The sequence below is a fragment of the Ictalurus punctatus genome, chromosome 2 (assembly GCF_001660625.3).
Source record: "Ictalurus punctatus breed USDA103 chromosome 2, Coco_2.0, whole genome shotgun sequence".
NCBI lineage: Eukaryota > Metazoa > Chordata > Actinopteri > Siluriformes > Ictaluridae > Ictalurus > Ictalurus punctatus.
The window spans coordinates 10,985,418-11,004,343 of record NC_030417.2 but is presented as its reverse complement, the minus strand read 5'-3'; the positions used below and the strand labels follow the sequence as shown (position 1 = coordinate 11,004,343).

The 18,926-nt window shown below is 38.1% G+C and overlaps 1 protein-coding gene and 1 pseudogene across 2 annotated transcripts in view; one reads left to right on the top strand and one right to left on the bottom strand.

Annotated features, from left to right (window-relative positions):
- Positions 1–18,101, top strand: part of ift172 (intraflagellar transport 172) — a 44,534-nt gene extending 26,433 nt beyond the window's left edge. For both annotated transcript variants that reach the window (XM_017457872.3, XM_053687700.1), the window contains 19 exons: positions 1,437–1,579; positions 2,105–2,198; positions 2,291–2,355; positions 4,933–5,113; positions 5,934–6,043; positions 6,515–6,644; positions 8,349–8,447; positions 8,965–9,074; positions 9,411–9,474; positions 10,574–10,660; positions 10,827–10,943; positions 11,462–11,572; positions 12,246–12,365; positions 12,963–13,058; positions 13,659–13,718; positions 13,965–14,063; positions 14,440–14,593; positions 15,061–15,152; positions 15,385–18,101. In XM_017457872.3, coding sequence (XP_017313361.1) covers positions 1,437–1,579; positions 2,105–2,198; positions 2,291–2,355; positions 4,933–5,113; positions 5,934–6,043; positions 6,515–6,644; positions 8,349–8,447; positions 8,965–9,074; positions 9,411–9,474; positions 10,574–10,660; positions 10,827–10,943; positions 11,462–11,572; positions 12,246–12,365; positions 12,963–13,058; positions 13,659–13,718; positions 13,965–14,063; positions 14,440–14,593; positions 15,061–15,152; positions 15,385–15,474 — 2,022 coding nt within the window. In that variant the 3' untranslated portion in view covers positions 15,475–18,101. The remainder of the gene's footprint in view (positions 1–1,436; positions 1,580–2,104; positions 2,199–2,290; positions 2,356–4,932; positions 5,114–5,933; positions 6,044–6,514; positions 6,645–8,348; positions 8,448–8,964; positions 9,075–9,410; positions 9,475–10,573; positions 10,661–10,826; positions 10,944–11,461; positions 11,573–12,245; positions 12,366–12,962; positions 13,059–13,658; positions 13,719–13,964; positions 14,064–14,439; positions 14,594–15,060; positions 15,153–15,384) is intronic.
- Positions 15,489–18,445, bottom strand: LOC108275214 (uncharacterized; annotated as a pseudogene).
- Between the last annotated feature and the right edge of the window lie 481 nt (positions 18,446–18,926).

The following is an 18,926-nucleotide window of genomic DNA, read 5'->3' as shown; positions in this document are numbered from 1 at the left end:
CACACTAACTGTCCCTCGCTGGTGGAATGAACTTCCAACCTCAATCCGGACTGCAGAATCTGTCACTATACTAAACACCTAACTAAACCCTAAAACGCCAACCCCACATTATCCTAAAAAAAAACCCCAACTTACTCTGGCACTTACACCTCTACTCTGCACACTTTGCTCCTCTAGAACTCAATTATAAATCTTGTATGGTAGCACTACTTGTATTGTGCTCCGCTATATATATCGCTTTGCCTGTATTTCCTCATTTGTAAGTCGGTTTGGATAAAAGCGTCTGCTAAGTGAATAAATGTAAATGTAGGTAACAAGGCTGCAGCTGCATCATGAGTCAATGCATTAAATTTGACTTTGATCAGGGACTGACGAAGGAGAAGACTGCAGAGAGGACATTTACAGTCTACCCAGCCTTAATTACCTGTGGCATATGGAAACATTGTTCTAAAACAAAATTGTATTTAGTTCTTGTGTTGCTTTGATCAGGTTTGTTGGATGGCTGTGTGCCACAGCGATATGGACGTAAACCTAATCAATTTGTTTCATAATCAGATACTAGCGTTCTAAATATCTGTGATAAACTTTTTTATTTAAACCCCTTGATATAGTGATATGGGAGACACATGAAAACTGTGAAGGATCCATTTGTATGATCAGTGATGGGTAGATAGATAGATGGATCGAAACTACGAAATTTGGCAAGTGCACGTGAATTAACCGCTCACAAGTAACTTAAACTCACAATATACACCACAAATAAGATGGAATAAAGATTCCCGTACAGAGTAACTGCATGAAATATATTACAGGTTGGCAGGCTTAAAACTATACATTAGGCATGTGTAACGAGCAGTTTTGGTAGTGTGTGTGTGTGTGTGTGTGTGTGTGTGTGTGTGTGTGTGTGTGTAAAAACGTACACACAAGGAGCACGTGATCAGTTAGAGTTACTTTCAGTTAGTGTACGTGCTACCAAAAAAAATAAAAGTCTGGATTTAAGTAGCAAAAATAAAAATGGGTTAAGTCTGGTAAAATGTTAATGGTGGTGATTTTCACAAGGTGTGTTCTTGTTGGAAAATAATCCACGATGGGGTGGGGGGGATATGAAGTGGATTATTTTCCTGTAACAGCTCATTCTGAATTGTTTTATTCCTCTTATACCACAGAGATTTGCCAACGATCACAGTTTTTGATTTATTCATAAACTACACCTTGTGCTTTCAATTTTTTTTTTAATGGTTTATAGTTACATTCATTGTTGTGGAACGTCCATGAAATAAGTTAGTTCCTGCTCTCCCTTACATTATACACAGAGCTGCCTGTGTATCATCGCGCCGTATAGATGTACATGTGTATGATATTGCCTACAACGTGATTAACAGCGATTTTCATTATTTTAATCTGCGTATTGTTTAATATTAATGTGTGGATGGCAGGTGTCAAAGAGCCATGGGACAGTCAGCACGCACAAGCAGGTGGTCTACCTGTGGGCCAAGAATCTGGGAGGAGAGACAGCTGTTAAGCTTCTTAACAAGTTCGGCCTGTTGGAGGATGCCATCGATTTTGCAGCTGAAAACCGGTAAGGAACTGTACCGGGCTCTATACCACGTCCTCATTCTAGTCTACAAAGGCTTAGCAAGTATCGATCGTCTTATTGACACGAGAATGCTGTCGTTGCTAGTAATGTTCTATGACCGTTGATTACTATTGTGCAACGTGATCATTCTCATTTTAGCATTTAGCACTTTTAAAACACTTTGTACGTTAACATTCCGAGGATATATGCAGTTTTATCCTTAAACAGTTGTGACAAGTGCCTGTATATTGCACGTATAACTTTGTTTATATAATAGGTGCTCTACCACATGGTTATGGAGGCAGAAGTTCACTTTGACAGCATTATTTGTCCTACAGAACACAGGATACACAGGATAGCTTTTTATTGTGTATATTTGTGTATTAGGTACATGCATCTAGTACCTTTTTTTTAAAATTCTTTCCAACCATACATTTGTAAAACCCCAAAAGGTTCAGAAAGGGCATTTGCTTCTAACATGCACGTTGATGCACATTCAGTTCACAACCCATAAATCTCGCCTCCCAGTTCATTTGACTTCGCCTTTGAGCTGGCTCGACTATCCATGAAACAGAAGATCCCAGAAATCCATCTGAAGACTGCCATGTTTCTGGAAGATGAGGTACTGTTGTATGTTTCTGCATTTCTCCCGGTGGTTACGTTTTATTCATATTGTTATAACACCTAGAGTAATAAAAATGTTTCCTTTTCAAGGGTAAATTTAGCGAAGCTGAGACAGAGTTCATCAAAGCAGGAAGGCCAAAAGAGGCTGTGCTGATGTAAGTGACCTTTCCCCGCTATCTGATTTTCAACACTTAAAGGAAACCACTATGTGTTTTTATATAAAAGTGACATTTTTCATGAACCCAGTCCTTTTTCTTAAAGTTTGACACTTCAGAATGAAAACCTGACTAGGTCTTCGAGGAAAGGGCTAAGGATAAGTTTGATATTTTTGCCTCGAGATGAAAGTAGACATTAATCTATTATCAGTCAGAGCTAATGAAGATCCAATAGCAACTTCTGATATGCAAACTTCTTTTAATATAATCTATATTGACAGAGGTTAGTAAATTATCTGTGTTGCAAACAGTAGGTTTAGTCTGAAATTTTCTTTAATTAAAATATATATATATAAAAAAAAGGATGAAAAAATGAATTGGTGGCTCAAAGGTTAAGACTCTGGGTTACTGATCAGAAGGTCAGGGGATCAAGCCCAGTCCAGCACAGCCAAACTGCCACCGTTGGTCCCTTGAGCAAGGCCCTTAACTCTCTCTGCTCCAACTTCCTAACAAGCTGGGATATGCGAAGAAAAGAATTTCATTGCGCTGTAATTTATATGTGACCAATAAAGGCTGCTTCTTCAGATGTAAAGTAGCGCCACATTCCCTGAGCTTTAAAGCACATATAGTCAGGTTTTCCTGTAGAACTGGGCTACTTTTGAACTTCCAGCATGATTTTTTTTTTTTATTATTCATTCTTTATTCATTATTTTTGTTTGACAAAATGTGTAATAATACAAGACCAGTTTAGGACCTTAGTGAAAAAAAAAATGACTTGGAGAAATGATGTGTTTTAGTACTGCTTGTTGGGGCTGGGTGATGTGACAAAAATATCATATCACGATACTTTTGACATTTCTACGATATACGATGCGCATCACAATATATAATTTAGCTAACAAACACTCTGCAAAACATTAGTAAAATAAACAAAAAACCAGTTCGAGTTTGATGATACTTTTCTTTAATGCTTACGAAGAGTAAGTAAAAAAAAAACAACCTGTGAAATCAATGTCATCCATTCAGGCCTATTAAATTTGTAATTATTAAAACCTTAAAAAATACATCACCATACCAACGATGATCTCGGAAACGTGTATCGCGTAGTCATTTATCACAACATCAATATTATCTCGATATAACGCCCGGCCCTACTGCTTGTCATTTGGGCTGCTTTTGTCATGGAGATCTGGCTTGGCACGTACGTCAGGACTTACCGAAAGGCTTTGTAGTCTCAAAGATTAAAAGGAAAGTCTTGAGACTGACCATGTCAACGGTTGCTTAGTGGTCAAGGAGGATGACAAGGATGAGGACTGCTGATTGTCTGGCTTATATACTGTATGTCTGGCATTATTTCTTCTTTGATGACAGACTGGTTAGGATCTTGAAAGTTGTTCTGGGTAAGAAACTGATTGTATACAGCTCAAGAAGAAGTGACGTGATACTTAGCCAGGCAGAAATCCACTCGCTCCAGTCTGAAGTGAAGCAAGCTTGAGTGGGGTTAGGATTGAAAGTTTGGCATACACTGACTAAATAACTAGCTGGTGGACCTCTAACTGCTACAGACGAAGGACTAAATATATCAGAGTAGGATAATTCACACCCTAGTGGAGCCCAAATCCACTCTTGACTACACACCTGAGACAACTGTGGACCTCCAAGTCAGCAATACTATAGGCAAGCAGTTAGTCTAGTAAAAAAAAGAAGCCTAACTTACCAAGCAGAAAATCAATCCAAGACCAATTTTTCTCACAACTATCTTCTTAAACAGGACTTTAACTGTAACATTTCCAATTTTCCAAATGCCATGAAAGCTGCAGTCGATCATAAGCAAATAGAACAGTTTAATCACGCACTTTTATATGAAGTAGATAGCTTATTTTGTTCACAACCATCTTTCAATTACAACCAGTGAGTGTTTAAATGACATTAGTTATATTAATGACCTCCACCCATGCTGTGACACAAGTCTTTTTTTAAAGCGCACTTATTATGAACTTTTTCACAATATCTGTTGTTACCCAGATGAGGATGGGTTCCCTTCTGAGTCGGGTTCCTCTCAAGGTTTCTTCCTCTTAAAACATCTTAGGGAGTTTTTCCTTGCCACCATCGCCACTCAGTGGCTTGCTCAGTTGGGATAAATTCACACCTTTAATATCTGTATACCGTGCTGATATTTCTGTAAAGCTGCTTTGAGACAATGTCTATTGTAAAAAGCGCTATACAAATAAAATTGAATTGAATTGAATTGAATTATGGTTTTGAAACGTGCCTAATTTTGTTTTAAAGGTCTCATACTATAGATTTAAGTGCATCCAAGGTAAAAAAACAAAACAGGTTAATGTGCTTTTAATTTAAATTGCAGGATTACTGCAACTGAATGTTCAGTTTCAGAAATACTGAAAAGTGCATTTTGCCATCACATCAGGTTGCATTTTAAATAACCTTCGTATGTTAGTTTTTTCCTTGAATTTGTCACCTATTTGCAGTTGTGTACATTTTCTCTTGAGTCCTATTTGACTAAAAAAAACCAAAAAACCCCACTTGATTAGCTTGTAACAAATGCGGTGTATGCAGGTACCTACATATACAAGATTGGACTGGAGCCCAACGTGTTGCTGAGGCTCATGACCCAGACAGTGTGGCTGATGTGCTGGTGGACCAGGCCAAGTTCTGCCTTGAGCAAAAAGACTTCCAGAAAGCAGAAGCATTTCTTCTCCGTGCCCAGAGGCCTGAGCTCGCCATCAAGTACTACAAAGTAAATATTTTACTTTTCATAACAGGTTTGGACAGCAAACAAACAAACAAATAAACAAAGTGACCGAAGACAAGACGTCCGTTATTTCAAGACTCATTACTTTTAAGACAATTTTTTTCTTCTTCCTCATTGTAGATTTTAGTCCCAGCCCTAGAAATATAATTTGGAAGTACGTTTATGTTCATAACTTTTGAACCGTGTGTCCTGGGTTCCCCGGGTCGAGACGAGTTCAACGCACCCTCTGACTTCCACAAATTAGATTTTCCGCCTTTAAAAGCTGTTTTTATTTTTTATACTACTCCTCCTACAACTTTTATCTAATCATCACTAAATTTGCCATGCCATCTTCAGAGTAAGCCTCACAAAAGTTATCAAAATAATTTTGAATACTCCAAATGGTTTGCCCGTAATGGGACAACAAATCTATTAAATATCTACTGATTTTCAATATATATTCCTACTTACAATTATTACTAATTCAGTTTATATATTAAGTTCTGCTTGTTATTATGAAGTATGCCAATAATTCTGGAGTTGACTGTAGATGCTTCCCCTTTCTATCATGTTTTAAAAGAATTTCTTCTGTGGTTTGTTGGTAAGAGTAAAGAGCATTTCTAGGTATGTTATGTAAATGATTTTAATGCTGTTGCCAATAAAAAGGAGACCAAGTACATTTTCCAAAAGCGTGGGAATCTCAAAAACCTTGGGTTGGTGGGGAGCTGTTGAAGATCTTGCTGTATTCCTTATAAAAATTAAATTTACCACACTGATACTAGTTTAAATGTAATTGTGGAGTTTTTTTGTTTTGTTTATGCTCCAGGATGCCGAGATGTGGAGCGACGCTATGCGCATCTGTAAGGAGTACATACCCAATAAGCTGAGCATTCTCCAAGAGGAGTATGAAAAAGAGATCGCGAAAAGTGGCAGTCGGTAAAAAAAATTCAAAATATATTTTCAATTATATGTCTGATTTGTTTGACATTTTCAAACAATGTTTCAAAGCTCACTTTTAGACATACAGTTGCAGTTGGGATTTGGACAGTTCTGAGCTCTCAGAACTTAAAACCAGGGCCGTTCAAGGATTTTGCACCCTCACTCAGAACCTCGCTTTTATTTCCCCGTCACACTGACTGGCATTGATTCTTTATTAAAGCAGAGCAGCTTTTATTTCTCAAGCTAAATACATCATGAGCAGGCATGCAGTAAAGCATTCGTCCAGTTTAAACGACTTGTGAGAAAGTATGGGAGGACAAAAGAGGGAAGAAGTTTGGATGTCTTGTACCAGAAAACCATTGAAGATTGTAGAGCCCCTGCCCTGCATATAATCTTTTTTTAAAAAAGCTTCAGATTCAGGCCAAGTAGACTTCCATTTTGTGTGTGTGTGTGTGTGTGTGTGTGCAGGGGAGTAGAGGGTATGATTGAGCAGGCTCGGGAGTGGGAGCAGACCGGTGAATATGCTCGGGCAGTGGACTGTTACCTGAAGGTGAAGGATTTGTCCGACGTGGCCCTTCTCGTAACATGTTGGATTAAGGTAATATACCTCCGTACACCTACATTTGTACGTTACTGAAGTAGCGTTGGACCACTTCTTTTTCATTGTAGTTTAAGCTTTTATCAGACACATGATACACTGGTGCAAAAGAAGGCACTCAACAATTCAGCCAAAAGCTTCCTCTAGTTGCGGTTTGAGTTTAGAGGCCACTTCAATATACAGGTGCATCTAAAAAAAAAATAGAATATTGTGGAAAAGTTCATTTCTTTCTGTAATTTAATTCAAAAGGTGGAACTTTCATATATTCTAGATTCAACACACAAAAAGTGAAATATTTCAAGAATTTTTTGGTTTAATCTTGATGATTATGGCTTACAGCTCCTGGAAATCAAAACTAGAGTATCTGAAAATATTAGAATAAAGCATTTATAATACAGAAATGTTGACCTTCTGAAAAGTATGTTAATTTACGCACTCAATACTTGGTCAGGGCTTTAATCCTTTTGCATGAATTACTGCATCAGTGCGGCGTGGCATGGAGGCAATCAGCCTGTGGCACTGCTGAGGTGTTCCGGAAGCCCAGGTTGCTTTGATAGCGGCCTTCAGCTCGTCTGTATTGTTGGGTCTGGTGTCTCCCATAGATTCTCTATAGGGTTCAGGTCAGGAGAGTTGGCTGGCCAATCAAGCACAGTAATACCATGGTCAGCAAACCAGTTACTAGTAGTTTTGGCACTGTGGGCAGTGTCCAAATCCTGCTGGAAAAGGAAATCATCATTTTCATAAAGCTTGTCAGCAGGTGGGAGCATGAAGTGCTCTAAAATCTCCTGGTAGATGCTGACTTGACTCTCAACTTGAGAAAACACAGTGGACCAACACCAGCAGATGACATGGCCCCCCAAATCATCACTGACTGTCGAAACTTCGCACTGGACTTCAAGCAACATGGATTCTGTGCTCTCGATTCTTCCTCCAGACTCTGGGACCTTGATTTCCAAATGAAATATAACATTTACTTTCATCTTTCCCGTGATTGTGGCTGTGTACTGAACCAGACTGAGAGATTAAAGGCTCAGGAAACCTTTGCAGGTGTTTTGAGATCTGATTAGAGCTCTTCTCAGGTCGTCATTTCTGTATTCTAAATTCTTTATTCTAATATTTAGAGATACTGGATTTTTGATTTCCATGAGCTGTAAACCGTAATCATCAAGATTAAAACAAAGAAAAGGCTTGAAATATTTCACTTTGTGTAATGAATCTAGAATATTTGAACGTTCTACTTTTTGAATTAAATTACGGGGAAAAAATGAACTTTTCCACGGTATTGAAATTTTTTTGAGATGCACCTGTATACTATTCACTAAAAGTATGTACTGTTTTTGTGAAGAAAATGTACATACTTTTGAGCGTGTAGCAAAAGAGTATGTAAGTACTGGGACACATTAAGATGTCATGTAAGGGAAGAGAACGCTGTTGCGTAGTTCCGCACACTGTCATCGTAAACGTTCATTTCAGCTCCTCATTCATTATTCCTTATATATTTTATAAACTCTGGTTAGTGCTTAACATTTAAGTTCAAATGACTGTAAATTTAAGTCAGAAAAATGAAATCATATAACCTGGAACAACATTAGTTTTAACGATCAGTTACTATACAAATAAATGATGTATAAAGGCTGCTTATGCACAACATGCACATTTGTGGGGGTTTATTTTTGTTGTTTTTTTTTGTACTATATCTTTTAGGCAGCAGAACTGGCCATAAAGTTTTTAACCCGTGAGAAGGCCGTGGGTGTTGTTCAGACTGTTGGGCCACGTTTGGTGCAGCACAAAAAGTACACTGCGGTATGTACATGATGCATCACAGAAGTCTGGACAAAGCAAAATATAGAACAGTTTGTTTATTGATATTTTTTTTTTTACTGCTACTTCATGTATTCAGTCAGTTTAAGAGAAAAACTGCTAGACGAATCTGAGTTTTAGAATATTTTTTCTTATTTAAAATAAATAAATAAATAAGTCAATGTACTTTACAAAAGCAAGACACCCTCACAGGCCATTTTAAAAGGAACACCTGTACATCTGCTCATTCATGACGTCATCCAATCAATTAATCTTCAACGTTCACATCAAACATCAGAATGAAGAAAAAAAAAAATTCTGAAGCAGTTGATCTGTATCTGCATTGTGCCGCTGATATATGATACATGTCTGGTTGGATAATTACATGAATGAGCACAGGTACAGGAAGCAGGAATTCCTTTATGGTGTCAGAATAAAAACCATTAGAGGTTTAAAAAATAATAAAAAATTGTCAAGGCCCCATCTAATTAAAAAACAAAATGGGCTTATTTTCACGCAGGCAGCTGAACTATACCTCAACATGGACCTCATTAAGGAAACTGTGGATGCGTTCATGGAGGGGGAAGAATGGAACAAAGCCAAGCGAATAGCCAAAGAGTTGGATGCAAGGTGAGACACGTTCATCTCCCCGACACCACTTTGGCCAACAATGTGGCACAGAAAAATAAAAAAAATCACAGACAAGCAAGTAAGGTCAGGCCACACTTGATGCCAGAGGAGAGAGTTTTTGCAGTGATTGCTTGCAAATGTTGACTACATTTTAGTCGCTTCAAACCGTTTTCGCCATGGCTAGAGGGGGCGGTGCCTACTGGTAGCTGGAAGGAATGAATTCTGCTTTAAATGTCCAATCAGAAATTGACCCAGGTAATAGGACTATTATTATGTTTTGGTGGGTGCATTCTTAATAATGTTCTGGATTGAGACTCTGCCTAACTGTGCCAATAGGTTGGAAGGATATGTTGACCAGTGTTACAAAGACCACTTGAAAAACAAAGGCAAGGTGGACTTGGTAAGTTTGCTATTGTCTGAAGCATACCGTCTTTTTTTTGTAGAATGGATAAAACCATCTAGACAACCTGATGAACTCTGTTTTTGATGTTGTATGATCTTTGATATATACTCACGGTCCACATTATTAGCAACATCTGTACTCTTGCTCATTTATGCAGTTCCCTAATCAGCCAATAATGTGGCAGCAGCCCAATGCATAAAATCATGCAGATGCAAGTCAAGAGCTTCAGTTAACATCCATATCAAACATCAGAATGTAGAAAAAGTGTGACCTCTGTGACTTTAACCGTGGCACACAACAGTCTCTAGAGTTTACACAGATCGGTGCAATAAACAAGCAAACATCCTTTATGTATTGTGCTGCTCCCGCATGATTGCCCGATTGGATAATTACATCAATGAGCAGGTGTACATGTGTTCCTATTGAAGTGGACGGTGAGAGTATATAGAGATCAAAAAAGAAGAGATTCTGCATGAATGAATTACTTATTAATAGGTGCATGGAGTAATATGACTGATTAACCTACTGACAGTCCCGCCAGGATTTAGCGATTTTTTAAATTTTTTTTTGCAATGGCAGAAATGAACGCAAAATCAAGCAAACGCTGCAATATTCTGAGTAGCTTGCAATTTAAAAAAAATAACCGCAGATTTAGGCCGAGACGCGTCACAATACGCATTCAGCCAAAGCCGTCTTCAATTCACATGTCGAACATGAGTACAGCTAAGAGAGGTCTCGTTTACCAACAAACATCACTGCAAAAGAGCGTGCAAAACAATTTCAAGCAATTGCGAGGGGAAAAAAAAAAACAACCACAAAAAATCTCTAAGTTGCATCGCAAAGTTTTTTTTTTTTTTTTTTTTTTTTTTTTTTTTTTTTTAAAAGCCGCAACATTTTTGGTCGCAACAGTCACAAATAATTTTTAAATCTTGTACATACTGAACAATATTTTTCTTAGAAATCCTTAAAAGTTTATGCAGTGTATTCTTCAAATTGCCCTCACAACCCGTCCCGTCCCCCACACACAGTCACCCCCATCATACTAATAATAAATATGATTATACATGTTGTTTGAACAAAGGTTTTCTATTAATAGCTGCTTGGAGTAGATGTCATAGCTGCATTAGATGTGTATGCAGAGAGAGGCCAGTGGGAGAAGTGCATTGACATCGCATCTAAACAGGTACATTAAAGCTGAGACAAATGCTCCTAACAATCTCTGAATGATCCCTGATTAAATCTCGTATTGATCTGATTCACTGATCCTCTACGTGTTCTGGGTTGTTGTTGGTCAAAAGCTGGTTCTGTATATCTCGTCCTCAGTCTTTTGCACTTTTTCTGCCAAACAGAATTTTAAGATCCTGCATAAATACTGTGCCCTATACGCCACCCACCTCATCAAAGAAGGCGACGCAGAGAAAGTGCTTGACCTGTACGTACAGCACGGGATGCCAGCCAGCCCGGAGGTATGCACAGGCAATGATAAAGCCAAGCTGCAGTGAACATTACTAATGCTAATTAACCAGTTATGCCTCATGTAAAAATCTTAGTGTGCCTAATATCAGGTAAAACCTAGTGGCTGGAAAAAGCTCAATCTAATTGAGCTTAACCTGATTGGACAAACAGCATGCTGCTCCAAGAGCGCTGATATTTCATATAACAGTACTGGGCCATTTCACTGTGTTTATCCGCTGCTCATCTGTGCTCAGTACATAAAATTAATAAAATTCTAGCAATAGTTCATTATACTGGAACCATTCCTACACTCACCATTTAGTATAACAGCACCCTTGCATGTACAATATTGCTTGTATTATTACAACTAGTCTTCTTCTTCTTCTTCTTCTTCTTCTTCTTATTATTATTATTATTGTCATTTTTCTGAAACTTTCCATCAGAATCTCGTTATCTTTTCAAACTGCACGAAGGTCATTTATTTCGAATTGTTTTTCAAATATCTGTGTGCTCCATTTCTGAACTTCAGAACTTCAACATCTACAAGCGCATGTTTTTAGAGCTGATGAACCTCCGGGACAGGGATGCCGCCAAAGCCTATCGGATGTGGGCTAACCTGAGAGACGTTTTACACTTGCTGGTGAGTGACAGCATTTGCCGAAGTGACGGGACATATTTTATTAACCGTGGTGGTTGGGTGTTGCGTCATGCGTTATTCTCTGACTGGGTGTCGTCTTTGTACAGAAGCCCACTGCGTCAGTTTGTTTCAGGTGTATTATTTTGACATAGCTGGGATATGCGAGGAGAAGAATTTCACTGTGCTGTAATGTATATGTGACAAATAAAGGCTTCTTCTTCTTTCATCTTAAAAAAAAAAAAAAAAAAGGAAAAAAAAAAGACACTGATATACAATGTGCAGTTTGGTCCAAAAGTGATGTGTTGCATTATACAGATTTAATCTAATAATTTAATACAAATTCTGCATCTTGAAATAAAAGTTAAGTCAAAATAATGAGGTCATGGATGGAATTAAAGAGATCATAACTTAACACTGAGAAGCAAGTCAAAATAGGGAGTTACTAAGTTAAAATAATAAGTATTAAATCATAATAAGTTACTAATTGGACATAATGTTAATTGATTTGGTTTAATTGTTGGTCTTTTCTTGAAATCTTGAAATAATGAGTTAGTAAGTCAGAATATTTTTCATGATGAAATGAGTTACTAGTTAGTTAATAATAATGAGAAACTATTACTCTGCTTCAGGGTTTCTGTTTCATTTTTTTCCCTTCTTCTTCTTTTTCCCCAACCAGTGTGAGAACCTGACCAAGTCTTCAGAAGCCAACTCTCCAGCCCATGAAATCTTTGAGCAGATGCTTGTGGTAGCTCACTATTATGCAACCCGCTCGGCAGCTAAAGGCATCGACCAGCTGGTGTGTGTGTGTGTCTGTGTGTGTCTGTGTGTCTGTGTGTGTGTGTGTGTGTGTGTGTGTGTGTGTGTGTGTGTGTTTTGGTTTGTAATATTGCTCTGTAGTAAAGAACAATGCACAGAGTATACAAAATTCATTGATGTACATTTCGTTACCGAGGCTAGGATCCTACATGCTACAGATTACTGTAATTAACCCTTATTTCTGTTTAGGTCAAAATTATTTTATTTTACTTAAAGATAACCAGTGAACATGACTTTGCTGAATATGATACAACATGTGCATGAAAGATAATTTTCTACAAAAAAAACACATATATTATTCAAATATGAAAAACCGCAATTTAACCTCTCATTACCTACTGTTTATCTAATTTCACTCACGTTTGGTTTGGGGACACTAATGTCATCAGGAGAATTCCTAAACATAAAAATAAATTCATAAATATTGTTTACATTGATGATAATTTAGTTAAAGATAAAATGCACTAATTATTTAAAAATGATATGAAATATTGGGTTGTAAGTAAGTGCTGTCTCATAACCCTGTGTTTATTGGCTAAAATTAGTTTCTAATGTTTGTTTCTTTGTTCCAATTCAGAGTACTTTGGCAGCCAAGTTATCCGTTTCACTGCTTAGGCACACAGAGCTTATTCCAGCAGACAAGGCTTTTTATGAGGCTGGATTGGCAGCAAAGGTGAGTCCCTCCACAAGCCCTGCAGTGAAGCCTCACTGTATCTGAGACTCAGGTACAATTCTAAATCATTGCCTAATGCTTGTGCAATGGCTAGGATAGATTTTTCCTCTTTTCTCAGCTTTAAAACAGCTTGCTTTTCTCCCATAGACAGCTCTCTGGTCTTCATGTTGGTTTTTCCTTTTTAACAACAAATGCAGCCTTCACAGGCGAAACCAAGGGCTCACACAAAGAGTAGACGTTCAGAGCTGTTAATTCTTTAAATAATCAATCTAACAGGACACACCTGGGCAGCAAGAAACACATGTTAGACACATGTTCCAATATTTTTGATCACTTTGGGGAAAAATGGCTGGGTTCAAACAGAAGGGGCCAAGTTGTTTAACGCATCCAGATGTAAATACGAGGAAATGAAAGCTGAAATTCTGATCTGTTCTCTCATATTCATCTTTTGATCTCAAACCCAAATGTATAGCTTAAAATTTTTTTTGGTCTTGCTGTTCCAGTACTTTCAGAGGGGACTGTATGTCGTGTCCAGTTTTAATTAATTATTCTCGCTAATTATTTGAGAAAATTCACATGATATTGAATCTTTCTCTACAGGCTGTTGGGTCAGAGAATATGGCCTTTATTTTCCTCAACCATTTCCTGGACTTGGCAGATGTAAGTCAGTGTTATTAGAGTTTTATGCTTTAATCAACTGATGCACAGATCTGCTAAACATTTTGTTTGCTTGTACAGTTACAGTTGATTTGTCTGTCAGTGTTCTGCAATTTCTTATAAGGCTCAGGATGTTCTACTGTGATAGTATTTGAGTGTGTTCTCAACCCCTCAGTTAAGAATGAACGTGAGATATATTTTACACTCGACCAAAACCGTTTGTGCACTGCTTTATGTGATTGTTTTCAGAGTATTGATGAGGGCACAATAGACGCCTTAGACCACACAGATTTCAAGGACACAGACATTCCCTTTGAGGTCTCCCTTCCATCAAAGCTCCATGTCACTGTAAGGATTTCTTTCGCTCTTATTCATAGAGTCTGTAAAACATAATACCTTGAAAAAGCCATTAAAGAACACCAACATTACATTTAGTGTGTGTGTGTATATATGCATGTATGTATGTATGTATGTATGTATGTATGTATGTATGTATATATGTATATATATATATATATATATATATATATAAAATGTATATGTGTGTGTGTGTGTGTATATGTATGTATTTGTGATATATTATGTTAGATTGTGCTACAAAAAAAATTAAACAGAAAAGCAAAATAAACCATGGAGTGATGTATTATAGTGACAGCCTTCATACAGACAACCATGTAGTGAACTAGTGTGTGTGTGTGTGTGTGTGTGTGTGTGTGTGTGTCAGGTGGAGAAGAGGGAGGAGATCAGGGACTGGCTTCTGACCATTTCCATGGAGCAGCGATTAGAACCGGTCCTACCCAGAGATCAGAGAGGCACTTATGAGGCTTCACTGATTGCTGTGAACACTGGCATCCGCTCCTTACCCTGCGTCATTACAGGTGAGGTCCTGTTTAATCAGAGGTCCCCTCTCTCTCTCTCTCTCTCTCTCTCTCTCTCTCTCTCTCTCTCTCTCTCGTTAACTCCTCGGCTATTGAGTAGCGTAGAATAGTTAAAATTGTGTTTTTAATCTTTTATTTATGGCTCCATAGTTGTTATACAAACTGGATTATTGACGTTTTATTTATCTGCTTAATGGTTACATAATGCTACAACACAGTGCACATGTGGGCTGGTAAGCCATATTCAATTACAGCTACGTTCTAAAACGGGATAATAAACTGTTACATCATCAGTGTTCAGTGAAATCTCTCTGCGACTGGATTTCCTTTTGTTAGGACCCTGTTCTATTTCATTTGCTATTAAATGTTTTCACCCTGTACGCGCGTGCTGCTGTTACGGAGGCTTAAGTACGTATTTAATTCTCTCTGGTCACTTCTCGTTCTCGCTTTTTTTTGACGGTCCACAGGTTACCCTGTTCTCCATGATAAAATTGAGTTCAAAAGACCAGGGATGGCAGCTAACAAGGACGACTGGAATAAATTCCTGATGGCCACAAAGGTAAAAAAAAAAATAAAAATCCTAATCCTAAAAACAAAATTCTATTTTGTTAATTCAAGAAACATTCTCTCATAAGTTTTTTTTTTTTTTTTTTGGTGAGCAGATCATTATTAATGGATAAACATTCATCTGTAGCTCAATTTAATATGTACAGATGTTAATTTTAATGCGCAAAGCTTAATTTCGCAGAAATATATCCTCACTGTAGTATTGTTCAAATGTTATCCTATAGACCACGCACAGTCCGGAGTGTCAAGACGTCCTGAACTTTATAGCACGCTGGTGTGGGGGCCTTCCATCAGCAGGATACACCTTCCAATAATGGAAACATGCACACCTCACAGTCGTATTTAATGTGTATGTCTATGTGCTCTCTGTATCATTTTTGTCTCTCCCTCTGCCAGAGGTCATGACCACTAAATCTACAAAGATAGACCAATAATATCTGAGTAGAATTAGCTTTATATAATCATGCCATAGTTTCCTGTGTACACCTTAGCTAGAGGATTATTACAATAACCAGAGGTTTAGACTTCATCCTATTTAGACTTGGTCGATCAACTTTATGTTGTCCTAAATGGATATTACCTATTTAGCCTGTACACTCTAAGTACACTTAACTTAATGCCAAATTGTTAGCCTGTACTAACCTGGTCGCAGATTTGCTGTAACAAGGACTTACCATAATTTACTAGACACAATAATTTCAGAATAATTCAGAATGTAATCAAGTCTAATAATTTATTTAACCAGGTATGAAAATATCCAAATCCAACACTACTATTGATAATAATAAGAAAGAATTACATGCAACATTACATTCCAATCAAATTCAAAACATAATAATACATCATAAGTGGAGACAACACTTACATACCTGGTAGAGCAAAAACTACACACAGTGATCGTGTGGGAGATCTGTCTACAGATCCCCTGAGTCTTTTTCCAGCTCTCCCCTAAATACCCAGATGCTCTGTGGGTCCACCAAAAGGTGCTGTTTGTGATTATAATTTGATGTCTGTGGAAGGATGTACCTTATACATACAGGAGGTAATTTGAGTGAGGGACCCTGAGAGGGTATGCCTTTAATGTCATGTAATATTTTTATTTGAACTGCTGTTGAGGGAGTGAGACCATATTTTCCAGTTGCACTGACACCTTTTGTATAATATAGTAAACATGTATTGTTGACATCTTATTCGCATAAATACATGTTATGCAATGCATTTAGACCTTGGCTGTGTTTAAGGTGATCTCAATACAGAGAAATAGAAGGGTGTGGGGAGAGAGGAAGTGAGGATCTTCCAGGCTCCACTCAGCATAATGTGCTATCTCAGGTGTGGATGCTAATTCTGTGGGAGAAAGATTGAGTGTTCGTTCTCAAAGTCGTCCTTTGTCCTCAGAGAGTAGTTCTCTCTAGGTTCAAACATCTTGGCACCAGCCTTACAGTTTTTCCCCCTTGGCCCCGTGGGCTATTCACAAGAGTCCTTGCGAGGTCATTATATTCGGTGTACGAGGTGTTTAATTCCTGTTGATGATCATCATTTCAGTCTTTGCAAGGTGGGTAGTTGTAGTGTGCTGAGAGCCAGTGCTGTATCAGTCGATGTCCATAAGGATCTGATGAGGCATCTAAGGTAGCAGCTCTGGAACAGTGTGAAGGCAAATGTGAGGGCACTGCCAATGGCACATCCCCGAAATATCCAGTCCCACCATGTATAGACATATAATGCTGAGTGTGTAGATGAACTGGAGAGAATCTGTGTAGTCCTTTTGGCCAGATTTGTCTCTATCTTTTCCTGGGAAAGGTGATCTGCTGTCTGCAAAACCATTCTTTGTGCCAAGTCCATTGTGTCCACTACAGCTTGTGCACTGTGCTCGTAAAACATGTCATCCCACCAAGGAGGTATTCTTCCTATAATGCTGATCTGACCCATAGAAAAATCCTCTGTTAACTCGAAGCAAAAGGAGTGATTGGCAGGACAGGTCAGTCCTCCATAGGTGAAGGAATTCATTTCACTGATGACACGCCATTGTGTATGTGACACCTGCATCAGAATGGCCATGTAATGACTGAACATTTATGAGTTTAGTGTCATTGGGAGAAAAGGGTTGTAATGTGTTACAGGTACAAACAACATAGTTATGCATTTCATGACAACGAGTGCGACTGGTAAACAGGGTCTCAGTACCCTTTAAGGTCATGTATCCAGTAAGGTGACCCCATTTTACTACCTGATCTTTCACCACCACGCCAATAGGGCGTATAGTAGTGGAATTTGGAAAGACTTGCTCTGGGTGGATTAACGGGAAAGTGGCAAAGAATCCGGTTCATTCATCATCAGTATACATAATGACAGTGGATAGTAATCCAGAATAATTAATGTCTTTCATTTTTTCTGACACAAGCCACCTGCGCAGATCTAAAATTTCAATAAGATCATTTAAAACATGCCTAGGTGTCTTACACAGGCGGAGATCTAAATTTTTTTGTCTTGCAGCAGTAAACAAATCTTATGAACATGATCTGCAGGCTAGGTCTCGTTCGATGGTACGGATCTGATTGAACAGTGCATGCCTGATCAGTAGAAGCACCTGCGCCTCGGATCTGACCGCTTTTATGATATTTTTGTTGCTATTTGTGATGTGTTGAAACCAGTGGCCACCTGGTTAGACAACCATGTTGAAAGTTGTGATTGACTGTTTATCTTGTAGGTGTTGGCTATGGAATTAACTGAGCCTGCTATTTTTCCAAGCAGGTCCTGGTTAGAAACATACAGGTGATATTTGAACAGCAAGTCTGACTTTATAATCAGAGGTTAAATCATCAATTTGTACCTGTAGCCATGCATATGGTTTGTTGTCAATACTACAATGTCTTGTATAAGCAGTTAAAATGTTTGAAATATTGTAAGTTACATGCACAAATAAATCTGATTTTGTAAATATCTAGCATGTGGTTATGACTATATAAATGAATTTTTCCAGTGTTGACTATACCGACACCCTCCTCAGGTAATGAGAAGTGGCCTAATATAGTCTAGTAGTAAATTAAAGCAAACAAAAAGAGAGACAAATATGAAGATATTTTTGAAAATTTATCAGAGACCTTTTCTGCTGTAAATGAAGACATCTCACTATAGAAATAAAACAAAACAAATGCAAAGATAACTATCTCAGTGGAACCAGAGTATTCTCTGAAAACACGGCACAGTGCAAGAATTGAAGGTTGAATGGGGTGCTAGCCCATTACAAAGATTCCACACATACTCACACTCATACTTGCGCACACTCATACTTGTGCACACACACACATATTCACACCTAGGGCCAATGCAGGGTGGTTAAAACACCTACTGACAGGCTTTCTAATTCCTATATGTATTAAGACAGGGGTTCCTTCAGTCTCCGGTTGCTGCCATCTCACTTGATGCCGGAAAGGCGTTTGATATGGTAGAATGGGATTATCTTTTTAAGATTTTGGAAGTGTATGGGTTCAGGAATACTTTCACTGGTTGGATTAAGCTACTTTATAGACACCCGGTAGCGGCAGTACAAACAAATGGACTAATTTGAGATTATTTTACTCTGGTCTTTCCCCATTATTGATCTGTCTTGCCCTGGAACCATTAGCAGCTGCGATAAGAAAGGAGAATGATTTTCCAAGGGTGGTGGCGGGAGGTGTGGCGCATAAGCTTTTGCTTTATGCAGATGATATTTTATTATTCGTCTCTGACCCTTTTAGATCTATGCCTTGCCTCCACAGAATTATTAATT